At 36.1% G+C, this 23,925-nt stretch overlaps 1 protein-coding gene across 12 annotated transcripts in view; it reads right to left on the reverse strand.

Moving 5' to 3' along the window:
* Positions 1–8,437: 8,437 nt before the first annotated feature.
* The window catches only part of LOC134528179 (cAMP-regulated phosphoprotein 21), a 183,065-nt gene continuing 167,577 nt past the window's right edge, over positions 8,438–23,925 (reverse strand). For 8 of the 12 annotated variants that reach the window (XM_063361560.1, XM_063361558.1, XM_063361561.1 and 5 more), the window contains one exon: positions 8,438–11,006. In XM_063361560.1, coding sequence (XP_063217630.1) covers positions 10,936–11,006 — 71 coding nt within the window. In that variant the 3' untranslated portion in view covers positions 8,438–10,935. Of the gene's footprint in view, positions 11,011–23,925 lie in introns of all 12 variants that reach the window. The other 4 variants (XM_063361557.1, XM_063361563.1, XM_063361556.1 and 1 more) reach the window with 1 other exon arrangement.

A 23,925-nucleotide genomic window follows, 5' to 3' on the forward strand; every position in this document is an offset into this window, starting at 1 on the left:
AATAGTTTGGCTTGCCTTCTGAAATCCTCATATGCTGTGTATACTTTATTTCAGCAGCCTAACTGTTCGTGGATACACATGAGTTAGTGTAATGCTGAGTCAGTTTGTGTTTATAGGTAAACCTGCACAGTTGCCATCCATGTTTCCTTAAAAAATTTGAGAGTTACCAACTTGTTAGCTGCAAACCTCGTGTGTTTTTAGACGTCCTGAGTGTTCCCGTTGTCTCCCAAATACATATTAGTTAGGTCGTGTTGTATTTATACAGTTTCACCAACTTGGGGTTTCATGTTATATAGCCGATCGAGTATAGTAGGAGACCCATTCAATCTGCAGGGTGCTCTTGAAACTTGCTGAATCTGCACATTCCTGCATCTTCACTTTTGTCATATACAACATTACAGCGGTCCATTGTATGTACCTGGCTAGAGCCATGTCCAACCATTCCACAAGTTACCTTATACTTTTAACCTGTTACCTTACATCTTGCATAAATGTCCGACAGAGTGGACTGTGGACGACCACAAATGTTAGGCCTACTCTGAGTTTTCCTTTAGTTTGTGGCTTTCAATTACCTTCCAGCTCAAACATTGTAAGCATCAAAGATCGATTTATCAAAAATTGAAAAAGTGAGCTTTTGGCACATTTCATTACTATTGATGCACAACTATGTTAGGCAAAATTTATATAATGGTTTGCTGCATACTGACAAAAAGTACGAGACATAAAATTTTTATTCTCAAAAGCAGAAAATTAGGGCAGCAGTACTATCGGCACTACGTTTCCCAGTGTTAGCTACAACAGAGCAGGTTTGGTTTTGCTGAATTGTTTAATCATTCTGTTGGCCTCCTATCTTTGTTATAACACACCATTAGTAAGCAATCATGTTGCAACTAGGCAGAAATTTTTTTAATTTTTCTAACACAGTTATCATCTGCAACAAGTAAGCATTCTAACTTTCACGCTAAGATTAATTCTTTTAGTCAATTATGGAGTACCGTCACTTGGATTGCAGACAAGAGAGATACTGGGAATATCAGAGCAATAGGTATGGAGTTTGTGAGGAGTATGTTGGCAGTTACGAGGCGAGACAGGATTATGAATGAGATGATTTGGCCATGTCCAAAGAATGGGAAAAGATAGGCTATCTAGGAAGGAAGCCCAGGGAGGAGTTGGGAAGAGCAGATAATGAAAGGAGTGCAAGAGGGAGGAGAAAAATAGAACAGAGGAGGACTAGTGGAGGGGCAGAGGACGAAAGAGCCTTTTTACTTTGCTGATCCAGCCACCATCTGGAAGCAGTTAAGCCATTTTATTCTCAACTGTATCAGTTCTTGGAATGAAATGTAGGAGTTGCTACGCACATTTATTTGATGACTTCTGAAGATTTACTGCCTCTACAAGAAGGAACGAGTTTTGATCAGTTAGTTATGATAATAGATAGCCAACACCCCTCTCTCCATTCACCTTGTAACTTCAAACCAAATAACTTTTTTTTTTGGGCATTGATTCTTTTCAAATATGACAACTTCATGTCTGACTGTGATGCACTTAGATGAGAGTTGCATTCGAATATGCCAATGACTTGATAGTACGTAGATGATCTCTACAAAATTGTTCCACAATGAAGCTTGCATCTGGGGCGTTGAAACTAGTGATGCACCAATTATTACACTAATAATTGCAATTACCGATTACGATTACCGATTATCAGTTTTTGCGTAAAGTTGAAATAAAAAACAAAGTCTTTTACTAAATATTCCTACTTGAACGCCGTTCTGTTTTTACTCGTCGTTTAACATCTTCAAACATAGATGGTATAACTACAGTACTCAAATTTTTCCTGGAAGGAAGTTCATACTTTGGTACTGCTTTCTCCATTAGTAGCTTAAACCCTTTGTTGTTGACAATATCGAGTGGCTGCATGTCAACACAGATCATTTCTGCAACAGCTCGAGTCATTTCTTGTGCTCTTGGATCAGTGGGAAAGTACTTTATTTTTTTGATACCATGGCTGGTAGTGTTGTTTGTGACAGTGCACGTTTTTCAGGTGGTCTAGGAGTGACATCAGGATCATCTACTTCACTTTCTCAACTTTTATTTATTTTTGCTGAAATCACTTCACTGGAATGAAATTTTTTTGCGTGGTTCCACATGTTTGTAGTTGTGTACGACTTCCGGTTCCCATAACTGCCTCGTGAGATGAGTGTTCCACATATTAAGCATTTTGCTTTAGATTCACTTATTAAATCCACCGAGAAAAATTTCCATATTTCACTTTTCGATCTTGAAGACGTCATTATGTTGATCAACAATCAAAATACAAAGCTAAACTACAATGTGTTTACGTTAATGGCCATTGTCTACGAAAAAAAAAAAAAACTGCAGTATTCAATATTCATGACTTACTATTGCAGTGTTGCCAACTTCAATTCTGATCATCACTTGTGCAAACATTATGGTTGCAATTTGGTATTTTATTTTAGTAACTCCCGTTAATGACTAAAAAGAACTAAATTAAAAAAAATTCCAAATAATCACCATTTCAGTTTATTAATTACTAATTAGCATCACGTGAGCCTACTTTTCTCAATCCTTTGAGAAAGGGAATTATCTAGCGGCAACGGAATGTGAACCGATGGCACTATTGTGTATTTGTGCGTGATGTCCGTTCCAACCTCACATCATACATAACAAACATGGCCGACATACGGTACGCAGTGAAAATTAGTTAGGCGCATCGTTTCTACGATACCATGTCCAATTTTTTTTTCAGACTTACATTTACTAATATAAGTAACATATGCCATATTGTTAATTGTGACTGCTTTAAAAATGCATTTATTTTCTTAACTAAATATTTTGTGCGAAGAAATCACGTGTGTGATTTGGCTGTGGCCATGGTAAATATTGTGACAATAATACCATTCACGATGTTAACTTAACATGATAAATTGTACAGTAAGTAATTTAATTGAAAGGGGTAAATACTGTAAATAGTAATACGGGGCAGTTATGTATGTACGAGCACAATTCACGAAACAAGCAAATATTATTAGGCGAGTATATCTATGTACACGCCGAGACGTTGACATTCCCTACCTTCCACGGTCATTCGTTAAGAGATTTCAGCCGTTTGTAGTTTCAAGAACTTATTAAGGTTTAAACTGTAAATGTATTTTCTTTTCTTTCAAGTCGTATGGGTTTCAGCAACAAATTTTACAATAATCAGCAATTGGTTATAACCTAACCTGGTAATCGCCGATTAAGATTAATCGGCATTGGGTCAATAATCGCAGTTGCCGATTAACCGGCGGCATAATCAGTGCATCACTAGTTGAAACCTTAGTTATTTCATCCTTGTTAGCTTTCTCCATAACATATTTGGCAGCTTCAACTCTTTAAGAACTTCAGCAATTGAGAATAAGAAGGCATACCATCTTGGTGAAAGGTCTGCTAGCTGTGGAATATTCTGCATTGAAATGATTCTTGGGATTTTATACATCTTTTTGCAAATGAGCATGGTCAATTATTAAGCAGATTTTTTAATGACCAATCAAATCCCTAGTGTATCGATAAACATAAATGAAATGCTTATTTATGTGTTGCTCAATATGTATATCAGCAAGCCAAAACAATACATAAATGAAATTAACGAGTCCACCATTCTTACATATTGGCCAATATAGTTTATTACTCAAAAAATTTCAATGTATTTTTTTAAAAGCATAATGGAAATAAAGTTATGTTACTGTACATCAACCAGAAAACATTTTCATGAGCATTATGCCCACTACATGCCATGCCTATTAGGGCTGTGCAATAATAAGTTTAGTTTTGAAGATATCAGACAGAAAATGATAGTTTTGCCATTACATTTTACCCCAATGCATTAATAAGTTACTATACTGTCATCTGTAGGCATTTTATCACAGATGACAGTAATTGAAAATCTTCACTATGATGCACAAGAGTATCTACATACCTGACAATTTTTTTAAAACTGAAATAATACACATTTTAAGTAGAGCTGGACGGAATAGGGAATTTTGATTGAGAAAATTCTGGGCAAAAATTAATTCCCACTGGAAATGGAAGGGGTTAGAAAATGTTTCGAGGTTTATGAATCCCAAAATTGATTAATACATACTGATAGGGACAGGAAATGTTCACAAATGGAAGGGGTAAAAAAATCTAAATTGGTTTTACTTTCAATCCCAGTTATTCACCTGTTTTTTGTTTTTATGGTGTGACCAATCCTTGTTCAGAAATGTAACAAATACATTTACAGCAAATTTCCACATCTTGAACTTTGTAAATTTTTTTAAATTAGTTTGTTTTTGTGTAGCAATGTCTCTGATATCACAAATGAATGCAGCTAGTGACTACTATTGTGTGAACATGGTTCTGTACTAATTGTGACTATCAATTACATTTCAATACTCACATTTTGTCCATAGTATAAGTTCCCATATTTTCTTTGTTGATCTAGTCAATGGTCGCAGATGATTTATTTTGCCTATTACAGTACACGAGACACGTCAAAAAAGAAATAATTGTCTAGCACACATTTAACACTTAAAAAACAATATTTTTTTTCTACAGATGGAAGAGATTGCAAATTTTTGGTTTGAGATGTTCAGACTTGATTAATTTCTAGTCAAGCTCAAGTAGTTTATTTTAGGTGTAAAGTTTTAAAAAATTGGTTATACTTAAACACTAGGAATCAAAATAAATAATGCATGCAGAAACTTATTAGTAAAGATTTAATTTGTTAATTGTTGAAAGAAGTTCATTGTTGCTTCTGAGACAGATAATCAACAAAATAAATTTTATCAGTGTTTTGAGTTTAGTACTATGATTCTTGCCTTGTTTAAGAATATATTAAACATTTTGGTAATTCTGCAGAAAAGTGGGTTTTGGAAATAATGTGGCTGATGGTTCCCTTATGTATTTTTTACGTATGATTAAATCTAACCTAAACTATAGTACCTTAAACTTTAGTTTTTATTCATTTAACTTCCCAAAATACGTACTTGACATTAAAATATTTTCTTCTCAAAGTTTGTTTGCAGTGTTACAAATCTATGGCATACTTCTGCTATTTCATTAAAAAATGACAATTTTCAGTGCTTAAGACTTGGATATTGGCACATACTTTTCCAGGTTTGGTAACTATTTGAAAAACACTGTACTTAAGAAATCTGCATAAATGGCACAAAAATTAAATAATAAGGGCATAACTAAGTTATTTCATGGTAAAATATTGGTATAATAGTTATGATTTTACCTCTGTTGCACTTGTCTAATGTGTATTGAGTTAAAAAAAAACTGTATGTACGTACGAGTACAATGAACTCTATTTTCGAGCTGAGTCAAAATCTTTGTCCATTTGTAGTTTTTTTTAAATCTTGGTTGCGATTTGTTAATACTTGAGCCTGCTAAATTGGTTAAAATGTAGCCTTTTTCTTAAAAACAGTTCAATATAATTATAGTAGAGGTGGACGGGAATGGCATTTTTACTTTGATGCGGTCGCAAATGATGTTGTCGGGATTGGGATCCGGAGGAACAGCATTGAAAATAGGTCACTTAACTAGGAAAAAAGAGAAAAAAAAATATTTATCATAAATATGTCTCTCGAACACTTCATCCATCCCATGAACCATTAGTAGTCCAAATGATTTCAAGTTCACAAAAAAAAATTAATACATAAGGACAAATAATAAGTAACACATAATAAAAATAAAAATAATAGAAATAAAAAAAAACATTCTCCCATTTTCCCTACTCATTTCCTGTAATTTACTTTTGATCATGTATGATGACTAGGGACCCTTTTATTTCGCGAATGGTTTATTCACGAAATTTTTATACATGCATATAGGGTCTACATAACAATTTATGTTATTTTTATGGTGTTACAAACCGTTTATGCGTCGCGAAATTCTGCGAAATTTAACGAAATTTGCCGTTTCTCTCGTTTTGCGCGAAATGGGGCTAAATTCCTTTCATGAAATATGTAGTCTATTTTAAATCACTATTTTTAAGATTTGCGCAAGAATATGTTTACAAGTCAAAGATAAAACTCCACACTATACGAAAATATTTTACAGAACGATGCCTAGGCAAATCATTTTTTTCATTTTATAATTTGATAATATAAATAACTTCATATTTTAACACCCTCGGGTTCAAGAAACGGGTTTATTACGTTTATTAACCTAACAATAACACAACTGTTTTGTTTCCATTCATTGGCCAACGGGTTTCCTAACGGCCATAGCAAGCCATAGACAAGAAAGTACATAAACACTTTATCATTGCGACGCCATGTTGAATTTTATAATTTTACGCTGTGAATCTTTAATTTTTTCTTTCAAAACCCATTTATATGGAAAAAAAGTCTTAATTTTCTAGAACATTCACAATATATCTGAAGTCAATACCGAATGACGGTAATTTACAAAAAAAGAACATTAATTTTACCAACATGGCGTCATTCCATAAAAAATGACGTCCTTGATGTATTGTGAACAAAACTTACACACTTTATCTCGTCTTCTCTGAGACGTTGGAGAAACAGATTTATCTTTGGCTCAGAAACTCCGGGCTTGTTTGTTTTGAAGTTGCTTATTGTTGAATATGCACTTTTTACTATATTTTTTTAATTGAAAAGTAGATTTAAGTGTTACTCTTGAATTGATATGTTCATACATTTATCTCAAACAGTAATTTATCTAGTATTTTTCCCTCGAATGAAGCATGTAATTTAAACAACGGTTATACAATTGCAATTTGCCATATCTAAACGCGTTACAAGCGTTTAAATCATGCCGAAAATTGTATCAATTCACAACCGTCAGCAGGAATTTGCAACTGACGGATTTTATGTATTTGATGCAAAGAAAAAATAATAATGTGCAAATTTTGCAACTTCCCAACAAGAGTTTATATTAATATTACAATTTTAAATTTGTAAATGTTCAAGTGTTTAAAATAGCAAGATGTTTTCAATATTATTTCATAATGAAAGTTAAAATTTAACAGTTAATTTATTTTCACTTTTCCTGTATTCTCCCCCCCCCCTCCCATAAATGTACTACGTGTTAAGTGAAACAAATTTTATTTACAGTTTTATTAAAATTTTTTGACTTTTTACACCACTTCTACTGGTTTTTTTTACACAGCTTTCACTATTTTTTTTTGCACCACTATTGGTAGTTTTTATTTACCATTTTTCAGGGTCCCTAATGATGACCAATTGCAAAAACTTAAATTTCTGTTTCTTTCAGATACCTCAGAGTGGTTTTATCGCTTAACTATTTGAAACCAAGATGGCATCTTTGTTTAAAAAAAAAAAAGTTTAGTGCAATTTATAATGTGATAAATTTGGCAACATTGTTCATTGCTGCTCTCGTGAAGTTCATTTTCAAACATAACCTAACGTTTGTTATAAGTAAAAATATATTATTAAAAATATGTTTGATCACATTGACAGCATTTATGAACAAGGGTGAGTTTTTGTGATATCTTTGTGCTTTTTCTGGTCAATACATTTGCAAAGTTGTTGTTTGTTACATGATGTAGATTGTGATGAAAACTTAAGCATATAACATTTTTATAGTATGAAAATAATTAGTTTGATGGAAATTTTTTACTATTAAAAAATTAGTTTACCCAAAGTATTATCCCGATGAGAAAAATTATTTTCCTGAAGTTTGGGAATGGTCTCTTTCCATACTTTTATGATCCTGTCCACCTCTACATTATAGTCACAAGCATAGTGCTGCAGTAAAATTTGGAAAGATACATTTCCGTGGTAAACCCCCCCCCCCAACTCAGATCCTGCCCAGCTCTAGTTATTTAGGTCTTATTCACAAAACAAATAACTCAATGAACATCCTGGCTTCAGTTCAGCACTCTTTAAAGAAAAAAAACTCAATCCAGCCAACAACTGTTACAATAATTGGTCACACATTTCTATAGGTAATTAAGCTTCGGTTGAGATTGGGGCAGTGCAGTTACCATGTACTTCCTTTTCAATTCATTCATCCGCACAACCCTAATATAAATTACATGGAACCCTCAGTAAAAAATTGTTTCTTTGGACTGTACAAAATAGTATTTCAGCACATAAGGACTGTAGCAGCTTGAGCTAACAAACATGAGCAAGTGGAGGGTGAAGTAGTGGATGGCTCCATGTTCATATGCTAACCTTCTCTTCATGTGACTTAAAAGCTTCACCAAACATTGTGTCAGTTTGTCAGTGGTCTTCTTTATACACTTGGCTTCTTCATGTCATGTTCACTCAATACTCACACTGCCTCTTTGACATTACCTTTATTTTGGCTATGTGATAACAAAATTCACAAACATACTTATGAAAAGGCTGTTTAATTTATTACTCTATTTTCAAAACACAGTTTTCTCTCTTCACAAACATCATTTATAGTTATATATATTTATTTACACTTACGAAATAACAGTACAATAAAAATTCTTTAATTGAAGTATTAACTCGTGAAAAAGCAGTTTCATTCGATCAACATGCGAGTTTGTACCTCTAAGAATAACATGGTCAATTAACATGTTCTATACTTCCCCTTTGCAGATTGTTCACTTATGAAAAAAAAAAAAAAAATTATGCTCTGCTTTGTTATCTACAGAAATTCTTTCACCCAACCTGCACAACATATAACAAGTCTGCACAAGTCAGCCAACACTGAATCCTGTAATTACTCAAAATCTGATGGTGGTACAAACACAATTGATAAGATTTTTCTTGGGAGTATCTGTATCTTTTGTAAGATTTATTGTAGAAACATTTTACAACTATAAAAATCATTTTCTAGCAACAAATACTTCACACTCAGTTTTTTTAACATAATATCTAGTACAAATTATTAGAATGATATGTGGAAATTTACATTTCTTTAAATATAATTCACATTTATAATTGATTAATAATTTAAGGGTGAAAAAACATATACATATTATTATAAGGTTTTTTTTTCAAGCCAAGATCAAATCGAGTATGTTGTGTTTGTACCACTGTGACATCTGTAAACAAAACTACTTGGTCACAGTCACATTACCTACATACGTAAATTTCTTAATATTCGGGTTACTTCTTATTTATTGTATCTGAATGTCCACTTTCCTAGAAATTACCTGGTACTATGTAAAGCTGTAGCCAATAGTGATACACCAATTTCAAAGTAATTAAGTATGGACATGTGGATCCATGTTGCTCACAAATGAATTAACAATGCAAGCTAAACCACAGCAATTATCATCACTCTTATGTTACAAATAAAAAAAAAGCAATTCTGTTGCTTTTAATAAACTTTTAAATATTGAATATAACATATTGGTAATTGACTCCACAAAATGGAGTGCTTTTAAAAGTACACAGGGTGTGTAATAATTGTTTTTTTGAAAACCAGAGAACTATATAAAATTTCAATGTTATAGTACATAACTAAAAAAAATTTATACAAGAATTAATTTTTGTACAATCATATTTGTCTAGCAATATAAAAACTGTAGCAGTAAAGGGGGTAAAATCAACCCAGCAATTTAAGAAACTGGTACAACACTATCAGCTACATTAAAGGCCCAGTAGTTTCAGCTTCACAGCAAATGGTACAATTCTGGTATCGTTGCCAACATTTCATTGTGTTCTTAAAGTACATTTAAAGTAACTACATGAACATACAGATGATTCTCTACAACACTAAAAATCCAAAGGAGATCAAAAGAAACATCACAAGTGTTACATACTGTTTTACTTGACAGGATGAATAAGAACCATTTTTACGCCACAGACAACAAAGACTGTAAACATAATGTTGCATCCACCACGGAAAACAGCATGGCCGCTATCAGTCTTGCATGACTAGTTCTGTTTACATTGCTAAGTCAGGACTTCTATGTTACTGCAGCTTAATTAGCAAATTATACTAGACATATTTTCTGCAGTGTCTACCAGCTACTGTTACATGTGAATTACAGCATAATAACTGTTCATGTAAAGCATTAGCATAATTTTTTAAGAATAATCCTGCTTTCTGTATTCTTCATGCAATTAAACACTGACTTAATTAAGTTATCTTTGAATGTAAAGCATGTAACAAAATTTCAGCATTAAAAAAAGAATTTGTAAAGAGAAAAGATGTTATCTAAAAAAGTATATCAGATCCTGACGAAAATGAGACTAACACCAGATATACAAAGTCTGAGACACAACTTAAGAGAAGTGTAATGATGGAAGACAATAAATTTATGGATAAAAATGTAAAAAACTGGACCTTCACAGACATTCAACGTGCCTTACCTTACACTTGTACCTATTCAGATACTAATGTGTAAACTTATGCAGAAAATATGACTAGAAAAATTTTTTTACAAACAATTAATGATTGGAATTCAACTTCTATGCTGTCTTTCCTTTTCTTTGGATTGGCATTCTACTCACATTTCTTAGCAATCTAAATATACTTCAATATGGCAGCTATCTGAAAATTGTTAAGCTTAGACAAAACCATAAGGATGAGCTATGCTTTCATTTAAGCTCCAGAAGTTCTATTAATGAATTTTCAGTAACATGCATGCAACAAAAATATATTTGCGATGGAAACATATCAAGTTGTGCATTTAAATAATAATTAGTTAAACACACTTGAATGCTCACGTCATAAAAAGCAAAGGCAAATTTAAATTAAATGTAAATGGGTAGTAATTAACAGTAAAGAGTTTTTCTTTTAAATTTTTTTGATCCTTCCATAAAATAACCACTGCCAAAAACAAATTTAAAGGTTTTTTTTTTTGGGTACATTATGAAGTATCATTAAGTATCAGTTGACTAATTTTAACTGGTATTCTGTCTGGTGAAAGTACAAATGCAAGGCAGTGCAAACATTAGGCAAGAGATGGTGCCATCAATTAGTAAGTCCTGTAGAGCAGCAGATGTCAGAGCTGTTGCTTTCCTTCGGCAGGTACTGCACCAGACCTGCCTGCCAACAACGAAAACAATCATGAACAGCATGCTCATTTCATCCCTGAAACAACTCAGCAGTCTTCCACAGTTACATCTTAGCTCATGGTAGAAGTAATTTCATAAAAAACTGAATGGAAGTCGAATGGAAATGTGATACAAAGGTGGCAGATCTGTGTAGCAACATAAACCCATGTATAGTCCACTTTCGTAAATATTAGGGGACATACCAAACGTATTGATTGGTGTGCCAAATGAAATTTTATGATAGTGGGACTATCCTGGAATATATTTGGTAAACTAAAATAATCATAGTAAAAAGTAAACCCAAGTTTTAAAATACCTACCTAAGAAAACTGGCATTACAATGATTATGTATTGGTCCGAATATAGGCCGACCTTTTTTGCCAGTTTTGTCAACCTTGAAATCTAGAGTCGGCCTATAATGGGGCACTAGCCATAATAGTATAATTAAACACATATGTTTGGACTTGTGTATGTTTGGACTTGTGATGTTTTTAAATTTGTGTAAATATGTTGGGACTTTGAGACATTCCTTATATCAAGATGTGTTTGAACTTCCCGCGCTACTGGCTGCGGTAGCGCCACTAGCTGGCAGTGCCGGCAACTAGTCAGTCTTTGTTATCGCGCCACCGCGGTAAGTCGTTCCGTCAGGAAGATGGTGTTATCAGTCCACAGTCAAAACATTTGGTCCTCCGGGCCGGATTTTGCCGGCGTGTTTAGTCTTTCAAGAAATATTTTCGTAGGTGTTTAGTTTACTTCGTCGGCGTGCGTCAATATGCGTCGTTCAGTTCGAGTGTGGTCCGTTCACGTCTGAAGTGCATTGATCATATTTGTTTTGTACTCTGATGCAATTAACTTGCTCGTGCAAATGCATCAGACGTGAAGCACCCTATTGTTGTGTGTGTTTGTCACGGATTTGGAAATTATCGTATTTGTCCTGAGTGCGCCGCGCCGTGACTTTAACCTCTCCTTTGTATTACGTCGCCGTCCTTTATCATTGTTCAGGGTCCGTGACCTTTCCCTTGTTTGTCCCCTCGTCTCCTTTGTCCATAGTGTCCTGTCGCTGCCTTTGTCCTTTAGTGTCCTGTCGCTGCCTTTGTCCTTTAGTGTCCTGTCGCTGCCTTTGTCCTTTAGTGTCCTGTCGCTGCCTTTGTCCTTTAGTGTCCTGTCGCTGCCTTTGTCCTTTAGTGTCCTGTCGCTGCCTTTGTCCTTTAGTGTCCTGTCGCTGCCTTTGTCCTTTAGTGTCCTGTCACTGCCTTGTTCGCCGTATCCCACAGTTGCCTTTGTCCGTTACGTGACGTCACAGTTCTTTGTGTCAATGAATAAAGATTACGTGTTTTGACACAATAACAGTACATCATGGCAGACGTTCGGTCGGCGTTATTGCGCCTTAGACTTGCTGAAGACCGGGTTAAACGTGCGGCGGACCTTGCACACACTGCGGAGGGGGACCCGAATAAAAGGGGCCTATTTCTTGCAACGGCTCGTGATCTTGCTTCAGTGAAAACTGGTTTTGATGCAGACTATCTCGCTGTGGAGGCTGCAGCGGACCCAGCTACGGGTTTCGATCCTGAAGCCCATGTAGCTCGCATAATCTCATTTGAAAATTACTATTATTCAGCGATGGCCGCCGTGGAGTCCTTCACTATTGAAGAGAGGGCTAGAGACTTAAAGGAGCAAACAAAGAGTATTTCATCCGGGAATTCTCACGTTGCTCTACCAAAAATAGTGCTGCCACATTTCAATGGCAACCCTAGGGAGTGGATGAATTTTGCCAACCTGTTCACCACTCTTGTGACAACGAATGCCAACCTTACTGAGGTTGAGAGACTAGTGTACCTCAAAACCGCACTAAGTGATGAGCCACTTCAGTTGATTCAGTCGTTGACAATCACAGATGTGAATTTTAAAGTAGCCTGGAAATTACTAACTGATCGGTATGACAACAAATGCTTAATCATATCTGTTCATGTTGAAGCCCTTCTGCAGGCACCTTTTGCATCTGCTGATGCACCAGCATCACTTCGACATCTTTTAACGGTTATCACGGAAAATGTGGCAGCATTGGCCGCACTTGATGTCCCAGTCAGTCAGTGGGATTTAATATTGCTTCCTATTCTCTGCAAGAGATTAGATGTGGTACTTCAAACCCAGTGGGAAATGACACTCACCGGTCAAGACCTACCATCCTTGGCCAAGTTCACCGAATACCTGGAAAAGCACTGTCGTGCTCAAGAGGCTGTGATATCATCCAGGGGAAAGGTACCCACAACACAGATCACTCGGCAGAAAAATTTCCCCTCTTTTGCACCTGTTCGTAAGTCTGTTCTGCCTAAATACCAAAGTGCAAATACCTTCCTTGCCAAATCAGAGACACACTCCTGCCAAATGTGCAGCAGTGCTCACTCATTGTTTAAGTGCTCTAAATTCAATCAGCTTAGCCCAACAGAGAGATACTCTGTAGTCAGACAACACAGACTATGTTTGAACTGCCTTAGATCATCACATCAAGCAAAAAACTGCCTCGTGGGTTCATCTTGTCGCCATTGTGGTTCGCGTCATCATTCACTTTTACATTTTGAGGACGAAACTTGTGAGGATGAACAAGGTGATGCTGCTCCCGACTCTGCAGAGGAACAGTCCACTGTACACGACGTAAATCCAACCTCAACATTATCCACTGTCACCTCTTGTAGTGCTGTGCACTCAGTGTCAACAGTCCTGTTGTCGACAGCCCAGGTTCAGATTCATGACGTGCGTGGAAACCCACAGTCCTCGGTTTGCTCTCGATGCCTTCATCCTTCCACGAATTGCTAATAGCTTGCCCAGTGTTCAGTTGCCTTCTGACACTCGTCAGTCTGTTGTTCACCTCAAGCTAGCGGATCCCTCATTTGATATCCCTGGTGCTGTAGATTTGCTTCTTGGAGCAGACTTGTTTCCACAATTATTGACTGGTGGTAAGTTAGAAGGCTCTCCAATGGCCCTCAACTCAGTACTGGGATGGGTTCTTATGGGAAAAGTGGAGACAGCATCTTGTAGAACTGCAACCTTTGTCACATCCATGGTGACCACCATTTCCCCCTTGGAGGAAGTAATGAAAAGGTTTTGGGAGCTGGAGGAATTTCCACACACACACTACCTCTCCCAAGATGACACTGTATGTGAAGAACTGTTCAAGAAAACACATTGTAGAAGTGCTGAGGGGCGGTATAGTGTTGCCCTGCCGTTCAGGAATCCCGAACCCGAATTGGGAACCTCTCGATCCCTTGCATTGAGCAGGTTTGAGCGTTTGGAGAGGCGACTGAGTGACAATGTTCCACTTCATGAAATGTATTCAGATTTCATGAAGGATTATTTGATGGCAGGCCACATGGAAAAGGTTCCAAAGTCACAGATTGATTGCTCTACTTCCTTTTACATTCCTCATCACTGCATAATCAAGCCAGACAGTTCAACCACCAAACTTCGTGTAGTCTTCGATGCGTCAGCCAAAGGTTCAACTGGAGTATCTCTCAATGATGAACTGCTCACGGGACCCAAGCTGCAGCAAGACATTGTTAAGGTACGAAGTAACTTCCGCCTTCACCCAGTGGTGTTTACCGCTGACATAAAGCAAATGTACAGGCAGATAGGTGTGCACAGAGAGCATCAAGATTTTCAACGAATTGTGTGGCGGTTCAATAAATCGGAACCAGTTGAAGATTATCGACTGAAAACCGTGACGTATGGAGTGTCCTCAGCACCTTACTTAGCAATTCGCACCCTGCATCAACTTGCTGCTGATGAGCGGGAACAGTTTCCTACTGCTTCAAGGACACTCTTGTCAGATATCTATGTGGATGATGTTGTGACGGGAGCTGACTCAGTAGATGCAGCCTTGGAACTTCAGCGAGAACTCATGACACTTCTCGATAAAGGTGGGTTCATGTTACGCAAATTCATGAGTATTAATTCTGTGCTCCTGGAGTGGCTCCCTCCCGATGCTGTTCAACTGCCAAGGTCATTCTCCATGGACCAAGACAGTGAAGTAATAGTAAAGGTACTTGGGCTGCAATGGAACCCACTCTCGGACACCTACTCGTACAATGTCCAGGCTAGCTCTGAATCACCAACTAAACGCTCTATCTTGTCTAATTTGGCTAGTGTATTTGATCCTCTTGGTTTCCTGACACCCTTGACCATGTTCGCGAAGAGCCTCATCCAGGAATTATGGCTGAAGAAACTGGATTGGGATACAGTTCCACCGCCTGAGATTGTAAGAGTGTGGGAATGTTTCAGTAAAGACTTGCCACACTTGTCGTCCCTTACAGTTCCCAGACATGTCAAAGGCTGTTCAGATTACTCTTATGAACTTCATGGATTCTGTGACAGCTCTGAGAAGGGTTATGCAGCTGTTGTGTACCTGCGTGTGAGTTGTAAGGGTGATGTGAAAGTACATCTCTTGGTTGCGAAGTCAAAGGTCGCACCTGTCAAGGTAGTTTCATTGCCTCGTTTAGAGTTATGTGGTGCTTTAGTGTTGGCTCGGTTGCTGCAGCATACTCTGGCAATTTACAAACACCATATTAAGCTTCAGTCCATAACTGCCTGGACTGACTCCCAAGTTGTTCTGGCCTGGGTCAATACTGCGCCACATCAGTTGAAGACTTTTGTGGCAAACAGAGTAAGTGAAATTCAAGACTGCACTGAAACCTCCTGGTGGTGACATGTACGTTCTGAAGACAACCCAGCAGACAGACTGTGCCTCTCGAGGCTTGCTTCCTGTAGACTTGCTGAACCACTCATTGTGGTGGTGTGGTCCACAGTGGCTAAGACATCAACCCTCTCAGTGGCCTGTCCAAATAGCATTTGATGACATGGCACCTGATTCAGTGGTGCTAGAGAAAAAGAACCTCACTCTCATCAGTGTTGTAACACCTCATCAGTGTGATCAACTGCTGGAACGATGTAGTCGTCTGTCAAGACTGCTTCATGTAACATGCTACGTGTTGCGATTCATTCACAACTGCCGTGCCAAGCAGGCGAAGTTAGTAGGTCAGATTGGTACTCATGAGATAAAAGGGGCAATGATGTTTTGGGTCAAACGAGTGCAAGCTATTGTTTTTGAGGGTGATATTACAGCTCTAAAAAATTATAAGTGTACGTACATCCCCACAGTTGCGTAAACTGGTCCCATTCCTCGATCCCTCTGGAACGGTCAGGGTGGGCGGTCGATTGCCTCAGTCTAGTTTGCCCTTTGAGCACAAACATCCCATTCTGTTGCCAAAATCTCATCGATTCACAGATCTCATCATTAGTCATTACCACGAACTTAACCAGCACCCTGGACTACAAACTCTGCAAGGCATTCTCAGAGAAACCTTCTGGATCATCGCAGACAAGCAAGCAATACGTCGTCGTTTAGGTCGTTGCCTTAAATGTTTCAAGGCTAGACCCTCTACTCAAGCCCCATTAATGGGTGATCTCCCAGCCATGAGAGTTCAACAGGTGAAGCCCTTTTCCAAGGCAGGAGTGGACTATGCCGGTCCCTTCACCATAAAAATGGCACGTATTCGTCGACCTACCCTATTAAAGGCCTACATGTGCATCTTTGTATGCTGTACAACTAAGGCAGTGCATGTGGAACTGGCATCAGATCTGTCCACTGAAGTTTTCATTGGAGCTTACAAGCACTTTCTTGCTCACCAGGGCCGATCATCAGACATTTATAGTGACTGTGGGACAAATTTTGTCGGAGCTCACAATCATTTGCAAGAATTACAGCAGCTGTTGTCGTCATCAGAACACCAGAAAGGTGTTACAGAATCTCTGCAGCCACTTGGAGTGACATGGCATTTCAACCCCCCGTCTGCCCCGCACTTTGGTGGGCTATGGGAGGCAGGGGTGAAGTCCTTCAAGACACACCTCAGGCGAGAGTTATTGGCGAGCAGGTACTGACGTACGAGGAACTGTACACAGCCTTGGTGCAAGTGGAAGCGATCCTAAATTCAAGTCCACTATGCCCACTGAGTTCAGATCCAAATGATCTGAAGGCTCTCACTCCAGGCCATTTTCTAACCCTTGAACCCTTGGTCGCGCTGCCTGAACCCACCTTGGAAGCCATCCCCATTGGCCGTCTGCAGCGTTTTCAGCTGGTGGAACGTCTGCATCAAGACTTTTGGAAGCGTTGGCACCAAGACTACCTCCACACGCTGCAGCAGCGTGGCAAATGGTCTCGACAAGACAGACCTATGGTACCAGATCAACTAGTGCTGCTCAAGGATGACAGGATCCCCCCCTTGCAGTGGCGTTTAGGACGCATCATTCAACTGCATCCAGGAAATGACAATATTCCTCGTGTTGCGACTGTCCGCACCTCTAATGGGATGGTCAAGCGTCCTGCTGTAAAACTTTGCCCCCTACCAGTTGAATTTTGAAAACAGTGTTTCAAGGTGGGCGGTTATGTTTGGACTTGTGATGTTTTTAAATTTGTGTAAATATGTTGGGACTTTGAGACATTCCTTATATCAAGACTGTGTTTGAACTTCCCGCGCTACTGGCTGCGGTAGCGCCACTAGCTGGCAGTGCCGGCAACTAGTCAGTCTTTGTTATCGCGCCACCGCGGTAAGACGTTCCGTCAGGAAGATGGTGTTATCAGTCCACAGTCAAAACAACATATTTCAAGGAGAATCACTTATGGCATAAAAATGTTATCAGATATACAATTCATTGACCTAAAATTACGCAGTACTTACGTGGAATTAGTAATTTTTCCAACTTAGAAATGTAGTAAACACATTTAACCCCAATAACGTATCATATTTTAAGTTAAGTACACAGATGTGGTCACTTGTAGCACATATCTTTTAAAAGCTCGGTCTGGTTATTTTTGAACTGCATTTAGGCTGCAGTAATTTTATTTGCTTGTAAAATGTGGTATTTACAGTAAACAATTAGTAAAAACAGCCATTTTGCCGTAAGGTTATTTACCGTAGTAGGTATGCTTTATTTACTCTTCTACCACAGGAAAAATAAAATGGCACCAATGTTGGCAACTTGTAGTTGCGACACGAATTTGCAATATTGGCTGTTTTATGATTAATTCATACACGTTTTACATGAAACTATGTTGGGTTTTTTACGTCAAAATTAAACGTACCGGTAAATGTTTTTACGTCACAATTTCTATGAACTTAGAAAATGTAGCCATTGCCATATAAAATGTTGGCACCACTACAAAAGAATGTGAAGATACAACGGAAACACAGCTTATAAATATTTATATATTTTCGTAAGTAAGAATAACACATTTTGTCAGTTCAATAAATACTAACTTAGTTGAAGTGTTACTGTGGTGATATGCTGCAGATAATCATTTTATTTAGTTAAAATTTATTTTTCCCTGATTTTGAGTGTGCTGTAGAAGGGGTCGGCCTATTTTCGAGGTCGGCCTTTTTTCGGACCAATACGGTAATACATATTCTCCTTCTAAATTCCAGACAGACTCAATAATACAGTGGTATTACTCTAGGATGAATTTTTGACACGATTGAAACCTCGTTACTGGAAAAATTTTTTAATAACAGATTATTGGATTATACGAATTGAGCTTTAAGCAAAATATGTATGAATACATATTTGTTTATCTTATTGTTATAACTTATATCTTTAAATACATAGCTTAGTCTATTGGAGATATTATTTCATACTAGGTAGGCCTATATAATTTATTTTCACTTAAAATAAAATGAATTTATGTTTAATAGGAAATTAATGTCCAATGAATTTGCACAGGTATTAAAAAGTAAAACTTATAAAATCATAACTATCCTTTAATTCTTTTTATAATTTATAGCCATCTAACATGTGCCAGAAACTTTAGAATGTTTTTTCAAGTCTTTTTCGCTTTTATCGGAGGCGTTTCTAATGGTTAAAAATTTCCTTCAAGGTTTTGCTATCTGCGAGTGATGGTGGCAATCAACGTTTGATACAGGCAGTGAATTCTAAAGGTGGGTGGAGAAAGTACCTATGTACGTACTTGAAAATAGAATATTTATCACGCTCTGCATTAACCAGCACGACACATTGCCCTGTAGTTTTTACAAGGCCAGGTTTATAAACTACGCAAGAAATGCAAGTAACACATAAGTGTATTTCTAACTTGAGAACACATTAATTTGCTCATTACGGTTAGATATTTACATATCACTGGCGAATAGTGAAAGACTAGCTCACAATTTTATATTATACTACAGCAGGGCTGCCACCACTTTGAAAACAATATCCTTGATTGAAATGTGAAATATCCTGTAATATCCTTGTTTTGAATATTAAATATCCTGTAAAATCCTGTACATTAAAAAATACAAAAAAATATGCAATTTTTATGAAAATTACTTGATCAAAATGTACGTAACTATACTTCAATCAAAACAATTAAATTTTTAACACTTTATACAAGTATTTACACACACACATAGCCTACACTTCACCACTGGCAGTATTTAAATAGCACTTTTTCAGATGTTTTGCCCTATTCCTCATTTCTTCTGTTGGCTGGAATTCTGCCATATTCTTCCTAGAAGAGATATGCAACAAAGTATTTAGCATTGGCGATTCAAGACATGACCTGTGCGCTGTCTTGATAAGGTTGAGCTAACTAAATATCCTTTCCACCCCTGCATTGCTGTGTGGAAGAATAAGCATTGCCTTTGCAAGATTACAAAGCAGTGGAAAACATGTTTTCCCATTAATTTCATACTGTGACACTTTTTGCCAGGCCTGCCACCAAATTAGGTTCCTAAATCCTCTTTACAGCATTTAAAAATCCTGTAAAATTTATAGCCATAATTGACATAATTTATTTTCCGCAGTAATTTTAAATATACATTGCATTCCAAAACATAATTTTAAAAAAATCAAATGAATGTAACAAATTTTTTAAGATTTGCCACTTACATTACAAAACTAATAGTTGGTATCACAATAAAATTAAAAGTAATTTAAAAATTTCTCTTCAGTATAGGCTTTGGTGCTTTTCTTATTTACAAACTATAAATACATCCATACAACTGAAGTTATTTACAAGTTTAAAAAACCAAATGTATTTCACATCATTAACTAGCTACTTTTTATGTTGTGCGCTCTTTTCCGCATCTCGTCAGTGGGCTTGAAAGCCAGACCTGCAGATGTTCTCATTCTGCAATGCAACAGCGCATTTAACATTGGTGATTCCATTGACGATCTGTGAACAGTTTTGACCATCTTGAGATTGCTGAAAAAACCCTTTCCACAGCAGATTTTCTCCACTCAAAGCCATTACTTTGTACAGATGAGTTTCAACAATCTCAGATGGAAATAACCTTGCTAACACTACAACCTGCCTAGTGACTGTAACATCAGTTGATTCATCAATCATCAGTGTGAAAAATTGTGTTTTCATTGCATAGGTAACATAATCTGCAGCTGATGTACCCAAAGATTGAATAATTATCTGGCTAGTTTTAGTGAGAGGACAAGGAAAGTTTCTTGCAATTTCACTATCTGGAAACATTTGCGGGACAAGTTTCGTGAAATTATCACAGAGTTTAACAAATAAATTGTTTTCACAAACGAAGTTCACCCATAACAGTTCCGCATCAATTATTTTGTTTGGTTTGGTTACAAAACTCGTCAAAGAACAACTCTGATCAGCAGCTCATTGGTTTTTCGCATGAACTTGTGTCTTCAAGCCGCCCTTTGTCACGTTCAGTTCCGAGTTGCAAGTCGAACAAACGGCGGAAAATTCCGTTTTGCCACGCCTCAACCATTTCAATTCTTGCTCCCATTCTTTACGTAAACGCTGTTTATAAAGTGACCTGTCCGGCGAAGCCTTTCGATTTTTCTCCATCACAATCAGCTAAGACCAAAACTACTACTTATATCGTTATATCACGTAAGAAGTTTGTAAACAAACGCCGCACCTAAAACATTGCAACGGCAAAAAATTACAAGTGTTTACTGACGCCATGACACTTCTTAGCATTTAACTCAACAAACAAAAAACATTTCCTCGAAACCATAGATATTGTACTTCATGAAACGCTATTTGGGAGTAAATGTTTTTGGTTTGTGGTTAAACGATTGGAAGTTCCATGGCGCTACACGTATTGTGAGTGTTTGCTTTACTGTTGGATGCTTGTATGGTTTGACAACTTCAAATAGGTACACGAACGAAATTCAAAAATGAAAATATCGGCGAAGCGTCGTAAATATCCGTGAATGTCGCCGTTTATCCGTTAGTCCGTTTTAAGCTTCAAATATCTGTGAAAACGGATAAAATCCGTAAAAACGGCAGGCCTGTACTACAGTATAATTTTTAGTCAAACTGAAATGCATGAAGTCAACCCCAATTACTAGGCCTGTGAGAATATTCCAAATTAAAAATAACAAAACAATTTAATATTCATATTCAATTACTTACACTTCAAAATAACAAATATATATTTTTATTCTAAGTGTAGTGAAACTGTTTCATATCACTCCATGTAGATATCAACATTGAGGTTAACAGTCATTATTGTACAATATAAATCAGTACGTTCACAGTTCAAATGTGTTTGCAATCACCACATGAAAAAATTCCAAAACATTAAAAATCAAACCATTTTGAAGTTATACTTCTTTAGGTGCGTTATGAAAAAATGATGAGAGTGAAATTTTAAGATGCGTGTGCATCACTGTAACACAAAATTAACAGGTTGAAGCTGCCCGCTAAACCACTCATTAAGTCTCGACAAAAAGCTACCAACAAAATAGAAATACAGTGAAATTCCGTTACAACGTACTTCAGAATAACATATCTTTCAGTTCAACGTATGATTTTGAATTCCCGCTCAAAACACCAATGTAAACAATGTAAAACTATTTCACTTTAACATTAAAAACGTATCCTACCTTTCAATACAACGACCATTCTTTTTCAGCTATCAGGAAAATTTTACATAATTGTTACTGTGTTTGTGCAGGGGTCCTTTAATATAAATGTACATTATGATTAATATTTATCGCTTTCAATTTTCAAGAATAGTTAACAAGTATAAAACGTAAACAAACAATGTCGTCACAATTCATAGAATCATAGTACAGTATATCACGCCATTCTTCCTCCTCCATGGATCTCAAACTTTAGGGCACGAGACGATCTAAACAATCGATTGCTGTCTCGCCCCTCTTCAAGATAATTGTTTTTAGTTGCACCAGCTTTTGGTTATTTGTAGAGCACGTTTTAAAAGTTTTTATTAACACAGATACAAAAGTTAAATAAAAGTTATATTTTAACTTATATACGTAATAGAAAATCCAATGTTAATTTATGCAGGTTAAGTTTTGAACTGTTTGGTGTCGCAACATGGCCGAAACGCTTTAATTGTGTTGCCATGAAGATAGGAATGTCGTCTGGCACAGGCATGCTCGCGACGCGTGCTACTAGTGCGGTGCTATGGTTATCTATTGATGCGAGGTTTGTTTACATTTGACGTGGCACGAGGCAAACAATATTGTTGATTGAAATTTTAATCAGAGTGGATGGCCAAAAAGATAAAAAGAAACTCAAGCAGTTCACATTGAAGGAGAAATGCAGATGTGGCACGGTCATTTGGTTTGGTGTCCACTACACTGTCAACAATAATAAAAGATCGCTAAAAAGTTATTAAACTGTACGAACAGTCATCTTTATCTGCTGGTCGCAAGAGACTTCGCCTAGGAGATAACAAGGGAATTATGTCCCAATAAATGTACATATCTGCAAAATAGTTTAACCCATTTGTCATTTTGTGTTCGACAGATATAAATTTTGTATATGTAGGCCTAGAATTTAGGCTACTGTATTAAGTTCAGTATTTTTTTTTTTTAATTCTTGTTGTTTAACAAATATTTGCTTCCAAACTAATGTAACATTTGATCCCCTACTACTTTATTTTTAAAAATTAAAAAATACTACGTTTTAAAGGTGACTTTCAGAATAAATATTTATAATATCTACATTCACAACACGTGTTTTAGTTTCATACAAGTGCGAATTATATATGTGCTAATAATTTATATTCAGTAGTGATATAAATTGAATATTTTGATTAATATTATTAACTATTCGTAAATATTAGTAAAAAAAATTGTGCCTTTAAACTTTTTCAAGTGCTGCAATATAATTGAGGTTAACTATCCGTATGTATTATTTATTGATATAAATTAAAAAATTATTTAATATTAATAAATTAAATAAATAAATTTAATAAAACATTTAATAAAAAAATTGTGATAAAAATTAAAATATTAATTTTTAATATTTATTATTAAATTGAATAAATAATGAATATTAAATTATGAAAATAATAAATATTTAAAAAATGAATAATCTTAAATTAAATTCTTTATTTATTATTAAATTTATTTATTTTCTTTAAAATATTAAATAATAAATATTTAAAATTAAGAATCTTATAATATTTAGTACAAATTATGTCATATATATTTATTATTCTCTAAATTTTATTTATTTAATTTTTCAAATTTAAACTGAACTTTATTGACTGTGTTGACTATCTTTTTCCAGCCCTTTTATTATTTTATTGTAATTAATTATTTGCATGCAATTAAAAATTATTATTTAATGATGCCAAAGAAGTATAACTTCTCATGCCCGTACATAAGTACACGCACCAATTTTTTATTTATAACCATTACAGTAAATATTTTGTTGCCATTGCACAAATCCACCTATAAATATATACATATTTTTCAATCTTACTTTTCAATTTTGATTCAAACTATAAAATTGATGGTTTAAAACTAATAAAATGCAAGTGTAAACAAATGAGACTATAAATTAATTCAGAATTATTATTTATATTTTTTGGTTGTTTACCAGGAAACAAATTTACCTCCCCATGAAAAG

Source organism: Bacillus rossius, chromosome 1 (assembly GCF_032445375.1).
Source record: "Bacillus rossius redtenbacheri isolate Brsri chromosome 1, Brsri_v3, whole genome shotgun sequence".
Lineage (NCBI taxonomy): Eukaryota > Metazoa > Arthropoda > Insecta > Phasmatodea > Bacillidae > Bacillus > Bacillus rossius.